Consider the following 16649-nt stretch of genomic DNA (forward strand, 5'->3'; position numbering starts at 1 on the left):
TCACTTGCGTCAAATCAATAAAATAAAAAAATACGAAAAATGGGTGCCTCATGATTGACTGATCTGCAGAAAGAAACGCGTGTTGAAACTTGTGTTGCCTTGTTGAACCGGTACAGAAATGAAGGAATATTGGATCGAATTGTAACATGTGATGAAAAGTGGATTCTTTATGATAACCGGAAAAGAAAAATGCAATGGCTGACCCCAGGTCAAATGCCACAACAGTGTCCTAAAGCAAAACTTACCAATAAAAAGGTAATGGTAACTGTTTGGTGGTCTCAGCATGGTGTTATTCACTATAGTTTTCTCCGATCTGGTCAAGCAATAACGGCAGATGTCTATTGTGCCGAACTCCGAACCATGTTGACAAAACTAGCAGTAAAACAGCCCCGACTCATGAATCGATCTTCACCATTATTGCTCCACGACAACGCGAGACCTCACACAGCACGAGAAACCATTTTGACCCTTCAGGAACTGCAGTTAGAAACCATTCGTCATCCTCCGTATTCACCAGACCTTGCTCCAACGGACTACCATTTTTTTCATGATTTGGACAATTATCTACGTGACAAGAAGTTTTCTTCCCAGGAGGCAGTACAAAATGCTTTCACACAGTTTGTGCAGTCTAGATCGTCGGAGTTCTATCGCAAAGACATTAATAACCTTCCCATTACATGGCAGCAATGTATAGATAATAATGGCAACTATTTTGATTAAATAAATTTGTTAAAAATTTAAAAAATTAACAATTTAGATTTTCAGTACAAATCGGCAATTTCATACTTTAACCCCTATTATATCGAACACTTAACGGATTGATATGAATTTTTCGAAGTTATTGTTTGATAACTTTGTTGTTAATAGTCAAACGAGGAACATTTTTCACTCTTGGCCAATGTTCTTGTATACCGTATAGTGTAAGATCATTGCTTTTGGTCATGAAAATCATGAAATTTGTGTTAGCTATCTATGTGTACGGTAATAAATAAAAATCAAAATTAGAGGTGCACATCGCACCTTTAGAATTAAAGTGATTAGGTTAAAAAGAAACAACAAAATTAGTTTATACCGTTTAACCACTTGAAACATCATTTTCCATAAGGTTATAAATCTGAAACTGACCCATTGACCCTCGAATGGCAATGACCCACTTTTGGTTCTCTTTTACAATTATGTTTGCTTTCCACTCCGTCGTCGGTAAAGTGGCATAACTTCTGTAAAGATAACACTCCACTACCCTTGGGAAAAAAGGGAAGTATTAGCAATTGAGCCGTTTTCGTTCTTAAAAATCATCATCAATTTGTATAATCGCGACTTATTTTATCACTGGAACTTTCTTTTAGAAATAAAACTTTATTAGATTTTAATTGGTTTAATCATAATTAGATCATGACATTTTACGAAACGACAAGAAAAAGTTCAGTAAAAAATTAGGTCCAAAACTTAGAATAATAACGCATAGAATAATAGTTTCATATCAAACGAACTGTCACAAGTGAGGCAAAAATTAAATACATGTAGGCTACTTTTAATAGTAGGTTAATTTTCGGTTTTAGTGAATATTTATATAAAAATACAAGTTGAAACCAGTTACTTCCTTGTGGGATGTGATGTTTCTTTTTTATGTTTGTCGGACGTATTTTTATTCTCATTTACCGCATATTTCGTCATTTTTAGCTAAAATTCTTGATCTGTTCGCGGTGCAAGTTGACCTTGAGCACTGAAGGCCCATTGGGAGCGCTTCAATTTGCCTCACTTAGCGTGTGCGGACTAGGTTTCTATGCGTTATTATTTTAAGGTCCAAAACTGCACAAGTCTCAAAATAGATCCCTGTGAATACGTGTACCGGTCGTAATTGCATAAACTATGTTGCAAAAAAAAAAAACGAGCGCATTAGATAGGTACGTAGATAGTATTATCAATTTGCTTAATAATGTCATCATTATTCATTTTTTGTTCTAAATGTTGTTCCATGTTTTAATTCGTACTATGCTGGCCGTTAATAATGAACATTCCAAAATTTTTTTTATGTTTTGGCATAAATTCTCCTTTTGTCATTCAAACGTCAACAAAACCTTAGAGGATGGAAAAAATAGTCTATATCAAGTATGTAAATATTCCTTAGACTTTTCCATCCTTTAAGTTAAGACTTTTTCATCCTATTCCTTACTTATTTTTCTGAATAAACATTCAGAACAAAAAATGAATAATTATGAAATAAATAAATTGAATGTTGATTAAGAACAAAAAATTAATAATTATGAAATAATTAAATTGATATTACAATATTGTGATATAGTGCTCGTTTTTTTAACCGATTTAAAAAAGAAGGTTCTTTCATGGTCTCATTTAAATTTGAGGAAAATATTCCACCTCTAGGGATGGCAAACTAGGGGATGAATCCGGTTTCGCGCACTTTCCGGTAACCAATTTCAATAAAACTTGGCAAATAGATGTAATTCTATGAAACTGTGAGGTTGGTTTTTTAATTTTTTTACATCCTCTACGGTTTTTTAGTTCTTTGTACTGACATTATTGCAACCTTAGAATAATAGCGCATAGAAACCTAATCCGCACACGCTAAGTGAGACAAATTGAAGCGCTCCCAATGGGCCTACACGAGCGGGCGGGCCGTCAGTGTTCAAGGTCAACTTGCACCGCGAACAGCTCAAGAATTTTGGCTAAAAATGACGAAATGTGCGGTAAATGAGTGTAAAAATACGTCTGACAAATATAAAATAGATACTAACGTCACATTCCACAAGGAAGTAACGCGTTTCAACTTGTATTTATATATAAATATTCACTAAAACGGAAAATTAATTTCGTTGCAACAAGACACGAAAATGTTGCAAAGTAACGGATTTCTTTCTCCTAATTTTGCTACTTTGTTTCAAAATAATTATATTACGTAATTTTTTGAGAATAAGCAATATCGCGATGGCTGCAGATTTTTTTTATTCTAATGTAAGTGTGCATTTGACCTCCATTTCTGCAAGTTTAATGCGTACAAATGTTGTTTACAAAGAGCAACCCTTAGAGTTTCTTGTTCATACTTCTCGGGGGAATCTGTCTTACGAATGAGCGGTAGAGTTTAACCAATGTGACGATTTCAAGTGTTATAATGCTTACTTAAGAAATAAAGATTATTTTGATTTTGATTTTGATTCTGGGTATCATTTACGAGCTATTTGGGGGTGCTCATTACGAATATGGCACTCATTTCTAAATCGTGAGCACCCCCAAATACCTTGAAAACGATACCCAATTTGCCATTATTCGAAAAATAGTGCCTGCCATCTTAATTTAGAAATGAGTGCCATATTCGTAATGAGCACCTCGAATGCCTCGAAAATGATTCCCATATTGCATTTATTTGAAAACTTGTGTCCGTCATCGTGTATTCAGATATAACCACTTCCATAAGGATTACCAAAAATAATTTTTTGAAAATTCTTGTCACTTGACATTGTCCATCGACAGTAACGATCGACAAAACAGATCATATCTGTAGGCACCTGATCGACGATGTCGATTGACAGTAACGATCGACAAAATCGAGCAAATCTGTAGACACCTGATCGACTATGTCGGGCAAATCTGTAGGCATCTTTAACTTAATGATGAGTTAAGCAAGATACAATTTCCCCACTTTTGAGGGAAATGTTATTCCATGGCATCATTATTTGTATATTTGTGTGCGTGCCGACGAGCGTAGATACAAGTTGCTTACGCCTACATGAATTTGATTTTTGCCTCACTTGTGACAGTTCGTTTGATGTGAAACTATCATTATATGCGTTATTATTCTAAGATTGCAACATAGTGCAAACAAATATCAAATTTAGCCATTCAGCCAGCCACATGGGAGATACCAACATACACAGGGGTTTATTGACATTTTATTTTAAAATTAATATGATCTACACAAACAGACATTTTTTTCATAATAAATCATTACTTACTGTTTCTATTTAAAGTTACAATTATTATTAAAAAAAACATGATCCGCATTTGAATTCATGAATATATTCAAAACAATTAAAGAATTACCCTTTTGATACATTTACTTCATGCTACCAGACGCCATCTAGTTAGCTTAAAGTAAACTGCTTTAATATAAATGTACTTTTACAGTGCTACCAACTACTTTATGGCAAAAAGATGTTAGTGTTGCCAATTAGATTATAGCAAAACTCGCTAAAACTATATTTCCACCTTATAGGATCGAAAATTAGGTTCCATAGCATTTCCATAGTATAAGATTTCCACTCCTTGAAAAATCGACTATTAACCTACTCAACAGAATCATTTCATTGGTACGGTTCGTCGGCAGGCACACTTCTCGTTGCAAATTGCACAACCTAACGGATGCTAGCGCTAAGCCGTTGAATCTAAATTTAATTACCAACTTTTCTCGTTGGTGATGGAACTGCACGCACGCTCACTTCCCGACGCCGCCCGAGCGTCTCTCCAGTACTCATTATTCCAACGCGTCTGGATAAACCGGACGATATCTAACCAACCCTATAATAATTATCCTTACTAGTACTGGAGACGTCAGTCACAGTCTCCACTGACACTGTCCGGACATAACGTTCAACTTAAAGACCAATACAATCCACCATTAAGTAGAAAATATATGAAATGAAATAAAATCGTATTGTAAATGATAAAAGATGAAATAAATATACTTACCTAGTTAAATATGCGCCAAAAAGTGGCTAAAGCTTTTTGTCGCTAAATAGAAATAAAATATCGCTTTTGTTGTCAAAATGTCGTTTAATCTAGCGACAATGACGCTAAATTTGCAACGCTGTTTTAGTGTTCTTAGACTATTTTATTTTTTTCCATCCTCTAAGGTATTGTCTGAAGAAAATTGTAAACAGAAAAATACCACGGACACCGCTGATAATACCTATTTTTGCATATGGATGCTCCACACTAACATATTATTATATGTTTAATTTTCAAAACCCATTATTTTGCCTATTTAAAATTAAAAATCATGTTTATCGTAATCGATCGATTTCTACACAATTTCGGTCCCATCTCTAAAAACACCTAGCAAGCGATTAGACCATAGACAAAATTGTCAGTCAACTAGTAACGATCGAGGAGCGGTGAACATCGAGAGGAGAGGTCGTGGAGGATTTTTACCATCTAGCCACCATCGCCGTTCGCCAACTACACCATGGCTGATACCGAAAAGGCGCCGCAGCCGCAGCCCCAACAGCAGCAGCAAGATCAACAAGCCCAACCGCAACAGGCGAAGGCGGCTAAACAAAAGCTGGTCATTGGTAAGTGCCGCAACGCCATCTTAGTTTTCGCGTGCTCCGGCATTATGCTAACGAAAGCACATGGCATTAGATGAAGTAAATCGTTGATGTTTTATAGTGGTTTATGTGTTTAAAATCGTGTCTTGTTGCACCGAATTTAAAAATATAACTTAGACTTAACTTTAAATGGTAGGTGCTTTAAACTTAGTCCAAAATTTATTGATCGTTTGTTGACCCCGTAAACCGTATTCTATTAGCGAGTACAGGGCATGAATCAATACCTAGGTAGGTCAGGAACGTTACTGCGAACGCAGATGCGCACTAAGTGCAATAGCTATATGCCGTCGTATTGATTAATTTGACCTGGATTTGTAACCGCTGTTGTATTTGCTTCATCCTCTTATTACCATTAAGAACATTTCCGTCTTATTGTAAAGTACGGATCAAATTGCTGTTTTACCTATTCGACTTGCATCAGAAAGCATTGCGAAATTATTATAACCTTAATATGTTACTTGTCCTTCATACAAAAGTTTGCAGGCTCTAAATAAAACCTACTAAAGAAATCATCTATATAATGAGTATGTGTGAGTTACGCCATGAGTATGCATAGACTTGTGATTTAAGGCAATTTGATAGGAAAATGTGAACTAAGGTCAAGTCAACATTTTTATTATTTTAGTATGTTGGCTGTTTAGTAGAATAGAAAAGCTTGCAACACGATGGTTGTGATTTAACAATGTTATAAGATAAGTACTGCACATGATGTTATTACACAATCTTTGATACTTTAAAAGATTTTTTGCATCTTTAAACTTAATTGTACTGCAGGTGCTAAGCTGCAGTACAATTAGTACAGTAGAGTAAATACACATCATTGTAAATACATACAGTACCAAAGAATGAAATCCTGGGAGACAGCAATAAATACTGACTGTTGTAGTAAATACTTATTAATTTGGTTTGAAGATTTGCCTAAATGAGTTAAGCAATCCATACATGATTTCTTTCATACTGTTTGGTGAATAAAGTATTTTCTGTTTTGCAGCTGAAAAGGTTTCTGGGACTGTCAAATGGTTCAACGTCAAGAGTGGATATGGTTTTATCAACAGGTAACATATTATCTTTACTTCATAATTTCCTATGGAGAGTGATAATAAATTATTTGTATTGAATATATTTTTGTTCTAATAGAAACGACACCAAGGAAGATGTATTCGTCCATCAAACTGCTATAGCCCGGAACAACCCACGCAAGGCTGTGCGCTCGGTCGGCGACGGTGAGGCAGTGGAGTTTGCCGTGGTTGCTGGGGAGAAGGGTTATGAAGCAGCCCAAGTCACTGGTCCCGGCGGTGAGCCTGTTAAGGGTTCTCCCTATGCAGCTGACAAGCGCCGCACCTTCCATCGCCAGTCAGTACCACTCATATATTTTACCTATAATTTAAATATGTTTTTAATTACTATCAAACATTGCAGTTGGACAAAGTACTTATTGTTGTTTCAGATGAATATTGTAATTCATACAGCTGATTAAATAGTTTATTGATTTACTTATGCAAATGTGACATTGTTGTTGCCAGATACTACCCCCGTCAAGGCGGCGGACGTGGCGGTGAGGGCGCTCCACGCAGAGGTGGCATGGGACGGCGTGGGCCCCCGCCCAATCAAGGGGGCGCGCAAGGGGATGAAGGTCAAGAGGGAGGCGGAGCCCCACCACAGCGCAGGTAAATCAGTATCATTGATTTATCTGACGGCATTATTGTTTTTTATTTTTTGTTGCTTTCATTGAAATGAAGAAATATAATATTGTTTTTACTTTTAGTTATTTCCGTCGCAATTTCCGTGGTGGGCGTCGTGGAGGCGGTCCTGGGCCGATGAATCGCGGTGGTTACCGTCGCATGCGTCCGCGCAACATCCAGGGCCAGCCACAGCAGCAAGCTGGTGCCTCTGCGCCGCGTCAGAACGGTCAAGAGGGCGATACTCCAGCCGCCACGTCTCCGTCGCAGCCCCAGCAGGCTAAAGCTAAGAACAACAGCAAACCTGCGGGCACCACCATCGAGACTACCACCAATGAGAGTCAGGCCTAGACATCGGCCGACGCACTATGTGGCACACCATTAAGTAGTGTATGTTAATTCTAGCTGTGCCACATGTCCATCACAACTTACTGTCTTGTCTGTTCAACTGAGAGTGTTTTGTTTCAATGTTGTTTCAGACGCACTGCATTAAGATCTTTTCTACTTTAACGAGCATTATTTAGTCTTGATTGTATTGCTGGGGAGTTATAAAAGGAACTGCTTAGTATCATGGATTACAAATGTGATATTTTATTAAATTAATATATGTATTGTATTGTTTGGACTTTGTGATCTTATGTATACCATTGTGTAGTATGATTGAATACACAAATGCACGCGTTCGAAATGGTGCACACACGCGCCGGTTAGTTCAAAATTGATATTACTGAGAAGCATTATGTGCAATTAATAATGCATAATATTTATACATTGAGAAATGATACGCAAGTTCCAATGCCCCAAGAGAATTGTGTATTTTTGAAAAAAGCCTGATGTTTATTTTATTAAACAGTTTACATCCGCATAATATGTATTAAACATACATTGTTTTATGTATTAATAAAATTAGTAGTACTTTGAACACTCGAAAGTAATAAACTTCTTTTTACCTGTGTGAAACATTTTTTATTTTGCTTCTAATCTCCAGGAAAGGGTAGCTTATTAGCTAACTAACAAGTTGAACTTAGTGGAATAGAGGATTTAAATTATGTACGTTGCCGTGCTGTATAAAGTTTTACTTAAAAAGTGTGTAATTCCAAGTTAATATTTGTGAATAATTTATTGACTGGTTAAAACGTTTGTTAATTTGAATAAAATCAAGTTGAAACTGAAAAAATAAATTTTTCCAAGACTAACAACGATAAGTTTTATTATTACATTGGTTGCTTACCGTTTGGAATATACTAATATCAATTGTTATTGAAATCTGGAAGGACATAATATTTTTGCAAAACATGCTGCGCGTTAGGATAACATCGATGCCGCTAACGCAGTGGACGCTTTTATGGCGAGACTTCCGTGTCCGTTGGTGTGTCATTGTTTTTTCCACAGCATAAAATATTTTTACTACGTGTACGTGTGAAGCCTTGCGTAGCGAAATAGCGCTCTATCAATGTTGCCAATGGAGTATTTTTAATTACCCGAAGCTTTACAGCACAAAATACCCATCAAGATTTTTTTTTTATTTTACTTAAGAAATAATACAATCGGAGAACATTAAACATGACACTGACCCGGTCCTATTGCAAGACGCGTAGAGATGAATTTAAATTATACGTGTGAACTGTTAAGTTCGTTAAATTATTAACGAAAATATACTGAAAAATTGGAGAAATACAATTTGGAAGTCACATGTCATGCTTAGAAATATCTTTTGAAGCTTTATTTAGGGTGAATTATAAAATGAACTTGTTAGTTAAAAGGCACAGAAAAACGAGATTTAAAATTATTTCACAACAGCGAAAAATCCTCTAAAAAAACCACACCACCACCACTTGTTGTTGGCTCCATCGTTTCTGTTTAGTAACTTCAATTTTTGGCAGGTGTCAAGGTGAAATATGGAAAAATATCCGGAAAACATGTTTAATTTACTGAAAATATATAAACAAAAACATGTATCTATATACACACACACACTTTTTATTGTTCAAAAAATGAGTTAAAAAAAATTTCCATGACCCAACGGTACCTACGTGTGAATTACTTTGTGCAAGAAAAATACAATGTACCTCAAATAATTATTTCCCAATTTTTGGTAAAACCAGACTGCGTTGTAAACGCGCTGAAACGCTATCCCTGACTGATAGCGGCTCTCTGTAAAATAAAGCAGCTTTTTGCGTTGTGTACAGCTGCTATCCGCACACTGCTGCACTAGGCACTGGGCGGGCATTTTGGTCGATTAGTGATGTACCCCATACATACAATTCTTTTTACAGACGGTTAATCGATGTGCTGTAAGTATATCGTATAAATCGAATTCTGCAATAGATTTTTTAACGTCCATTCGATAATAATTATCGAATGGACGTTTTATTGAATTATTCAATATTTTTTTTTTGCTTGTTTTAATCCACCAGTTTTTGACCAGTAATAAGTGATTCGAAAAGTTGAAGTGAATTTTGAAAAGTTGAAACAACTACCACTACTTGTTCGTCGTTGTGTAAGTTTCATAGTGAGTTAAATACTAATATTTTTTGTCAATACTAGATGGTGCTGCTAATAAAAGTGAAGGTTCAGCATCAACAAGATTGATTATTTTGAAATACGTATATTTAATATTAATATATGAAATAAATCAATTTATAATTGGTATATTAAAATGTTATCTATCCACTTATTGCGACAAAAAAGTCAAACAATAAATTGTTTGACTTTTTTGTAAAAAAATTGTTTGAGTTTATTGATTTATTAGGTAATAAATTACCTTTTCCAATTTAAAACCTTGTATACATATACATTGTAAGAGTTATCATATAATGATACATAATATTATCAGCAAGCATTTGCTTATTTTAGAAATGTAATCAACTAAATAAAATCTGCTCAGTCTTAATTTATTGCTGAGGTGTTCGAAAACGCCTAAATAATTATTTTGCTCATATTTAACGAGATAGTCACTATGTTCACAACTTTCGGGCGCGAAACTACGTAACGACGACGTCATTACATCACGACGACAGATACGTAGTCGTGACTTTTATATTTATATTATGAAGATTTTCACATAATATAGTGCAACACGATTCTGTCGCTCACGACTTTTTGTCGTTACGGCGGCAGACTGTCGAGATAATGGGAAGAGCTCGACGAAGCACGAAGAACGACAGCCATCTGAACGTTACAACATAATGGGAACGCGCCCTTACGATGATATCGATAATCCGTGGAATATGGAAGAGCTATCTGTCTTCGCACACTGCACAAGGGCATAGTAGAATGTTCACGAATGATCCTCCCTGCTCCTTGACGATGATCTATTTTTGACTTACTTACATTATGAAAGCTGCAACGTTAGGCAATTAGGTGCTGTATCTACATTCTTGTTTCGCAATCTAGAAGGCTATCTAGGTAGAACATTTAATAAAACGAAAAAATAAAATATAGTACAAAGAATTATATAAATGTATTTTGTGGACGTTTACATTGCTACCAAATACGAGGGTAATTAAGTACTTAACTACTTAATGTCGTTATTGAGGGTGAAGTCGTCCGCTTTGATTGTTCTTCCTGTGGTGGATCTTCGTCAGGTGGTCTTAAAACGGTGTCCACGCACAGTCTATTGTCTTCGTTTGCGTTAAAGATGAAAAAGGAATTTGTTGGTGGTGAAAGACACTGCCTAACGACGTGCGTAGCTGCGAGCAACATGCATGTAACAGCGCCACATACTGCGAGAACGGGTGTGTAACCGAGGATTTCCGAAGCCAGCCCGCATTCAGACCTACGCTCATCAAACCTGTAATAACGAATGTAAATTAAATAATACCGAAGTTGTCAGTTTCAATCACTACAGTACCGGGCAGTTAAAACTGAATAAGCAAATAGGTACCTAGGTTACTTAATAAAGTTATTAAGGGCGCCTAAAGAATTCTGGTATGCATGTTATTACTGTATTGTTAGATTGATTGGTTGGTACCAGGGTTGTTGACAAATTTCAGCATCCGTATCCGGATAATCCGTATAAATGAAAATATGTACATTCGCATCAGCCTCCATATTTATTGATGCTATTATTTATTATGCAACCAGCGTCCGCATCAGCATCTACAGATGTTAAAGGTGAAAAAGCAGCATCCACTGATGTGTAAAATTGGCTTGCAACTGCCCGTTTTTCCACGCGCCGGCGCCACGCAAGCTCGCGTTTCACGGGTCGCGCCAAGACTGCGGCGCACCGTCCTCGAAATTGAGATCTTCCCTTACATAGGCATTTAAAAAATGAATATATTTTATTGCTTTTCAGTATTTTTTTAATAAAACTTATTTTGTTATTTAATATTAATACACCAAAGTTATACGATTTTCCTGTATATAAACCAGCTCTGATCTCTACTCCTTTGCAGGTATAAGTATTTAAAAAGTACCTACATTTAAAAAAAAATAGCATAATGTGCATAAAACTGTATTCAACCAAAAATCAGGTTAATAGATCCAAAAGGACTTTGTATTTTCTCTTTTAAGAATAGAAAAACTTTAAAAGAACTGTATTATTATTTCAGGATTACAGAACGAGAACTATGATACACAAATAAATTTTCACAAAACTTAAAGATTTCGAGGTGCAACAAGGTAGTAGTAGTAAGTATTGTATAACTGGCCGCGGTCTAAATTCGAAAATATCGATTCATGCGTTTCGTATTCTGTGATGTATCAAACATTCAGAAAGTCAAAATTTCTGAAAACATTTACAATTTATGCTTATCTCACTTAGACGTTCGTACACTTCAGTGGACTTAAATTTAAAATACATTATAAATTAGGGCAAACTTGGGTATTACCGCGCGGCTGATAATTTCGTGCCTCTGTTTCAATAACTACACGATATTTAATATAGTGTCTCAATATCATAGCCTGACATGTACTACTCCCTGCATGCACGCTATCACTTCATTCTGAGTGATCATTCGAAGACGATGCGTGCTGCAAATTTTCACACCTAATCGTTATAATTTCACGGGTGTTTTCGGTAAGAGGTAAGCCACATTAGTTTTTTATTTTAAGTAATTGTTTTAACATTATGTGAAAGGTTAAAATATTATAGAATTTATCTCCAAAATCACTTCAAAAACATAGTTTGCTTTTTTATATTATTTTGTGGTTTGAAAGGAAAGTGACTGTGTTTACAATTCCGCGCTTAGAATACGGTATTATCAGATTTGTGTGTAAACTATGAAAATTTTATTTGGTAAACATGTTCAAGAGGGAGTAGAAAAAAAGAAACGGAGCTAAAGAATAATTTGCTAAGAGGAAAGTTTCGAACAACAACGCAAATGGTGTGAAGAGTAATTAGTAGCAGTAGGGCTCCTTGTGAAAGAGTTCGCCCAGGGAAGTACTGCAATTTTGTCTAGCCGCCAAGCAGTAATGTGAGCATTACTGCGTTCTAGTTTCAAAGGGTAAGGATGAATTTACAGGCATATGGGACTTATTAAATTATGTTCAAGCTCAGTGCTCTTATAATCTTTGAGACTAAAAGCTCTCAGTGGCACTGCCACTGTTGCCGCTTACCACCAGGCGGACAACATGTTCGTCCCATCGCTTGGTATTATATAAAACGCGTGCAAAAATGTCGAAATAATAACGATAAGCGTAAATTTCAAAGGGAAAAGAAAGCTACCAAGTATCGTAAACATGTATCAACAGTAGTGAAGTATTTTTAAGACTAAAGACGTAAATATCTCCACTTTCATTCAAAGAGCTACCAAGTCTGCCAGTTCTTTAAGAAAATAAGTACAAGGAAGGCAAACGTTACTCAACTATCTATTTGTTTAACTATTTAATTTTATAGTTAACATTTTAGTATTTGATTATGTTGCTGTAAAAGATAATGTTCCATGCTCTTATTAATACACACGAGCATATTCCAAAATTTGTTTCTGTATTTATTCTTAAATAACATTGAACGAATTCTAATAAATTTATTACGGCACGGTTTTATAAGACCTGAGCATGATAATATCAGACCAGTTTGGCAACAACCGGCTTTTATATTTGTATGTGAAGATTATGCTATACTATATGTGTAGCCAAATGAATTACCTACTTACGACTATAATTCTTGTTTTTATAAACCAAGTCTGAGCACATTGCTTAAAGGCTCGGTATTACCCAACTCCCCTACATGTGTTGTACAATAGACACTTAACAATCGGATACTCCACAGTTTTTGATACCATCGCAAGCAACGCCACTGGTAAAGCAGTAGTGAATATTTCCCATAATGCACAAGCTCTCGTTACTCAAATTGCAATGCTTATTGCCCTTTATTCGCGCGGAAGTCGCTGTAACTTCATACAGATTAGCCTGGAAATAAATAACATTACGTATGATATTGTAAGGTAAAATCCTAGGGGTCGCGTAGCGTACACGAGGATTGAACTTTGAGCATAGCAAGCTACCACAAGGTATCATGCGAAATTTAGACGGCCCATACCGTGCGTTGAAGGTGCGGACCTCAAAGTTTGCCACATTGGCCGCGGGCGCTGTGGCGGCAACAGAAGAATGTTGGATAAACAGTTGCACAAAATGTTTACAAAAATGAATCGGAAAAGACGTATTCATTTGTATTGTTTCTCTGATTATTACGCCACGGGCGAAAGCGACGTAGAAGCACACAGCGACAATAAGCTAAAAATCGTGCATTCTTTAGCGGAGCGTCGAAGCGTCACCTCGATTGCGAAGTCTGTGGTTGCAAGCAAACCGCGGCTTCGGGGTGGCATACTATGAAGTTCCAGGGTGCCGCGCTGCCATCCACCGCAACGAATAGCGTGGCTCGACTCTCACCGCTACAGTGACGACATGTACCCGTGTGTCGACACATTCGACTACGGTTTACACGATTCAAGTAGTAAGTAATAAAGATAAGTGTTTACACAGGTGAGTCGAAGAAGACGAAATATGTACCTGCATCAATTACCATACATGCCAAGAATTACCTACACTTTTATTTGCCACTATAACTTAAGTTGGCTATACGATCGCTACACGAGCATTTACCAATAGAAATATTGAAGCAAGAAAACTTCAACAGTTTAACGAAGATTGACATTTAGATACTCACATTCATCTCAGAATTAATACTGCAATTGCTAACAAAGCGAAATCGCATTTTCCCCTTCAAACTAGCAGTAAAATAAGTAGACATGGATCTGGGACTATCAGCGTACAAATGGTCACAAAGTCGTAAACACTGATCTTGATTATAGAGTGTGAAGGCATCTGGATTCAGATGACAATTTGTCAAGATGTTGTTAGGGAACCTTATGACGATCAAGAGGTATAAATCAAATCGTTTCTCTGTAACTATATCTACTTCACATTCATAATCCACCTCTTTCATGGTTCGGAATAGCTGAAATTTTTGACTAAGTTAACGAACATTCAAAAAGTAACTTCAATTTACCTTAGACGGAAATGTCAGAATCAGATTTATGAAACATCGAAAATGTCTATAACCCATAATTGTAGGTAAGAAATAGAACTGAATAAAATTTCCAATTTTTAAGAACTACATAATAATATCGTCTGTTTAAAGGTAAAACCACATAAGCGACATTTTTCACAAAAAGTCAGTAAATCACAATCTTTCTGCACGTCAAGCTCAATAACAAAATAGCTATAAACTTAATAAGAGTTTTGTACCTGCAGAAAGATGGTGAATTTCTTACAACTGGTACATAATTTGGAGATTTTTTGTGGAAAATGTCGTTTATGTGGTTTTACCTTTAAAGCAGACGAACCTTATTCTAAGTTTAAGACAATAAACTTCCTTGTTATTATAGATTTTGTACTTAGAAACATCGTGAAGATACTTTTTAGTTTTCCTAAACTACCTACTTTTCAACACGATGATCTTACCTCATAGGTTCTTTATTAGTGCGTTTACCTTCTTAAGGCAACCGACACTAAAATGGCCATAAAATCAAAAACTCCAATCCAAACATTTCCGTCTAGAATCCCTTTCTATCCTTGTCTATTTCCAGACTGAAAATATATAATTAAATTTCAATCATGTTTCGGTTTGCTACATAATTGCAATACCAGAGTTTTAGTGTCAGACATTCCCATTCCATACGTAATGTCATATCTCAGGCGTTGTGAAAAAGCACAGTCTTTACTAATATCCAATGGTTGATACAACAGCAGCACACCACGACCACTGGCTAAAGAAAATAAAACCCAGAAAAAGTGTATATAATATATGAAACACATTTTTACATTTTATAAAGATGGCTGAAGTAAAAATCTATGTGACCATGACTGGTCAAATAGAGAGACGGACAGCAACACAAAAACAAATAAAACATCCAATAGACGAACATCGGTGAGTCCTAACTCTCAGCAGCGTGCGGACAACGTGCTCAAGCAAGATGCGCTTGGGGTAGTCAAGTCGTCAGCTGCACAGAATCGAGGCGCCCCTCTTTGTATTTTATGCAATGGTCATAGTTTCTCATAATCTATACAAATGTCATATTAGATTGTTTATTAATTTATTTACATTTGTAGCCTAGCCTTATTTAGAGTAAAAGAGAAGACTCGGTCCACATAAATGTATTATAAGAGGAAAAGAAACGCCCAGGACAGTCTATATGGGTATATACAGTGAGCATTAATAAAAGTATAATATCATTGGGTACATACATAGAGATAGGAAAAAAGGGAAGATTTGGTATGGGGGCGTGATTCGAGTCGCCTCGATATAATCAAAATGATCATATCGAGGTGACACGCCTACAAACATCGCCACAGCGACATGGCGATCGCTGTACATACAAGATCTCTCGTAAAATGTGAAAATGCCAAGTTGTAGCGATACACCTTTAAAAAATTGGAGTGAAAACAAAAATTTTAAAAGCAGTGAGATAACATTCCACCGGCTATTTGCATTTTTAGTTACTATTTCTATTATTATTCAATGTTTTCTTTTTGTTTCCATAGAAATTTCTGGACTTAAATATAGTGATGTTCATTTACGATGAATGATGTTTATCGACAATAATATTTTACTGAAATTTTTGAATTTCTTACAATGATTTTTGTAATTAAAGTCCCTAAAATATCGAAGCGAAAAGCGTTCACGTTAAATTGATTTCCTTTATTTTATTATTATTATTATTACTAAACATTTTATTTTGAGTAACTTTAACACAACTCATATTTCGGACAGCCGTTTCAATTTCATGTCAATTTGTATGTTGCTGTTGCTTGAAAAAAATGTATGTGTATTATTGTTTTAGATATTTAAATTCGTAGATTAAACGTAGAGTATTTTTAATTTTTAAGTTTTTCCAATGAGTTGAAAATAAAAGTAGGTTGGATTGAAGCTGCAGGAAAATTGGAAGATTGGTTTTCGTATTACTATTTCTGTCTTTGTATGTGATGATTTTGTAAATGAAATAAAATCGGCTTTATTTAACACAATTATAGAAAATTACATAAATCCTTCATAAAAAAAACAACATAATTTATTATTTATTAAATTCGTTAATGGTTCAAGTTTACTCTTGACAGTGAGCTTCACCAACCCGTGGTGGTAACGTATAATGGAAAACTGACACTGACGACGATCGATCGCCATATT

The 16649-nt window shown here is 35.7% G+C and overlaps 2 protein-coding genes across 5 annotated transcripts; one reads left to right on the plus strand and one right to left on the minus strand.

Moving 5' to 3' along the window:
• Window positions 1-5142: 5142 nt before the first annotated feature.
• On the plus strand, window positions 5143-7973 carry LOC113239670 (Y-box factor homolog). The gene is made up of 5 exons (XM_026476754.1): window positions 5143-5303; window positions 6331-6394; window positions 6477-6692; window positions 6863-7006; window positions 7105-7973. The coding sequence occupies exons 1-5, from the start codon at window positions 5198-5200 to the stop codon at window positions 7367-7369; spliced, it is 795 nt and encodes a 264-aa protein (XP_026332539.1). The 5' UTR covers window positions 5143-5197; the 3' UTR covers window positions 7370-7973.
• Window positions 7974-10492: 2519 nt separating this feature from the next.
• LOC113227931 lies at window positions 10493-15301 on the minus strand. Of its 4 annotated transcripts, none has more exons than XM_026461058.1 (5): window positions 15144-15240; window positions 14927-15052; window positions 14130-14420; window positions 13215-13372; window positions 10493-10811 (listed from the first exon to the last, which is right to left on the minus strand). In XM_026461058.1, the coding sequence occupies exons 3-5, from the start codon at window positions 14406-14408 to the stop codon at window positions 10532-10534; spliced, it is 717 nt and encodes a 238-aa protein (XP_026316843.1). In that variant the 5' UTR covers window positions 14409-14420; window positions 14927-15052; window positions 15144-15240; the 3' UTR covers window positions 10493-10531. The 4 variants fall into 4 exon arrangements, with proteins under 4 accessions (XP_026316843.1, XP_026316835.1, XP_026316826.1 ...); XM_026461050.1 differs by having other exon boundaries at window positions 15129-15234; XM_026461041.1 differs by lacking the exon at window positions 14927-15052 and having other exon boundaries at window positions 13243-13372; window positions 15110-15301.
• Window positions 15302-16649: the final 1348 nt, after the last annotated feature.

This window comes from Hyposmocoma kahamanoa, unplaced genomic scaffold, assembly GCF_003589595.1.
Source record: "Hyposmocoma kahamanoa isolate Upper Pololo Valley unplaced genomic scaffold, ASM358959v1 100021, whole genome shotgun sequence".
Taxonomy (NCBI): Eukaryota; Metazoa; Arthropoda; class Insecta; order Lepidoptera; family Cosmopterigidae; genus Hyposmocoma; species Hyposmocoma kahamanoa.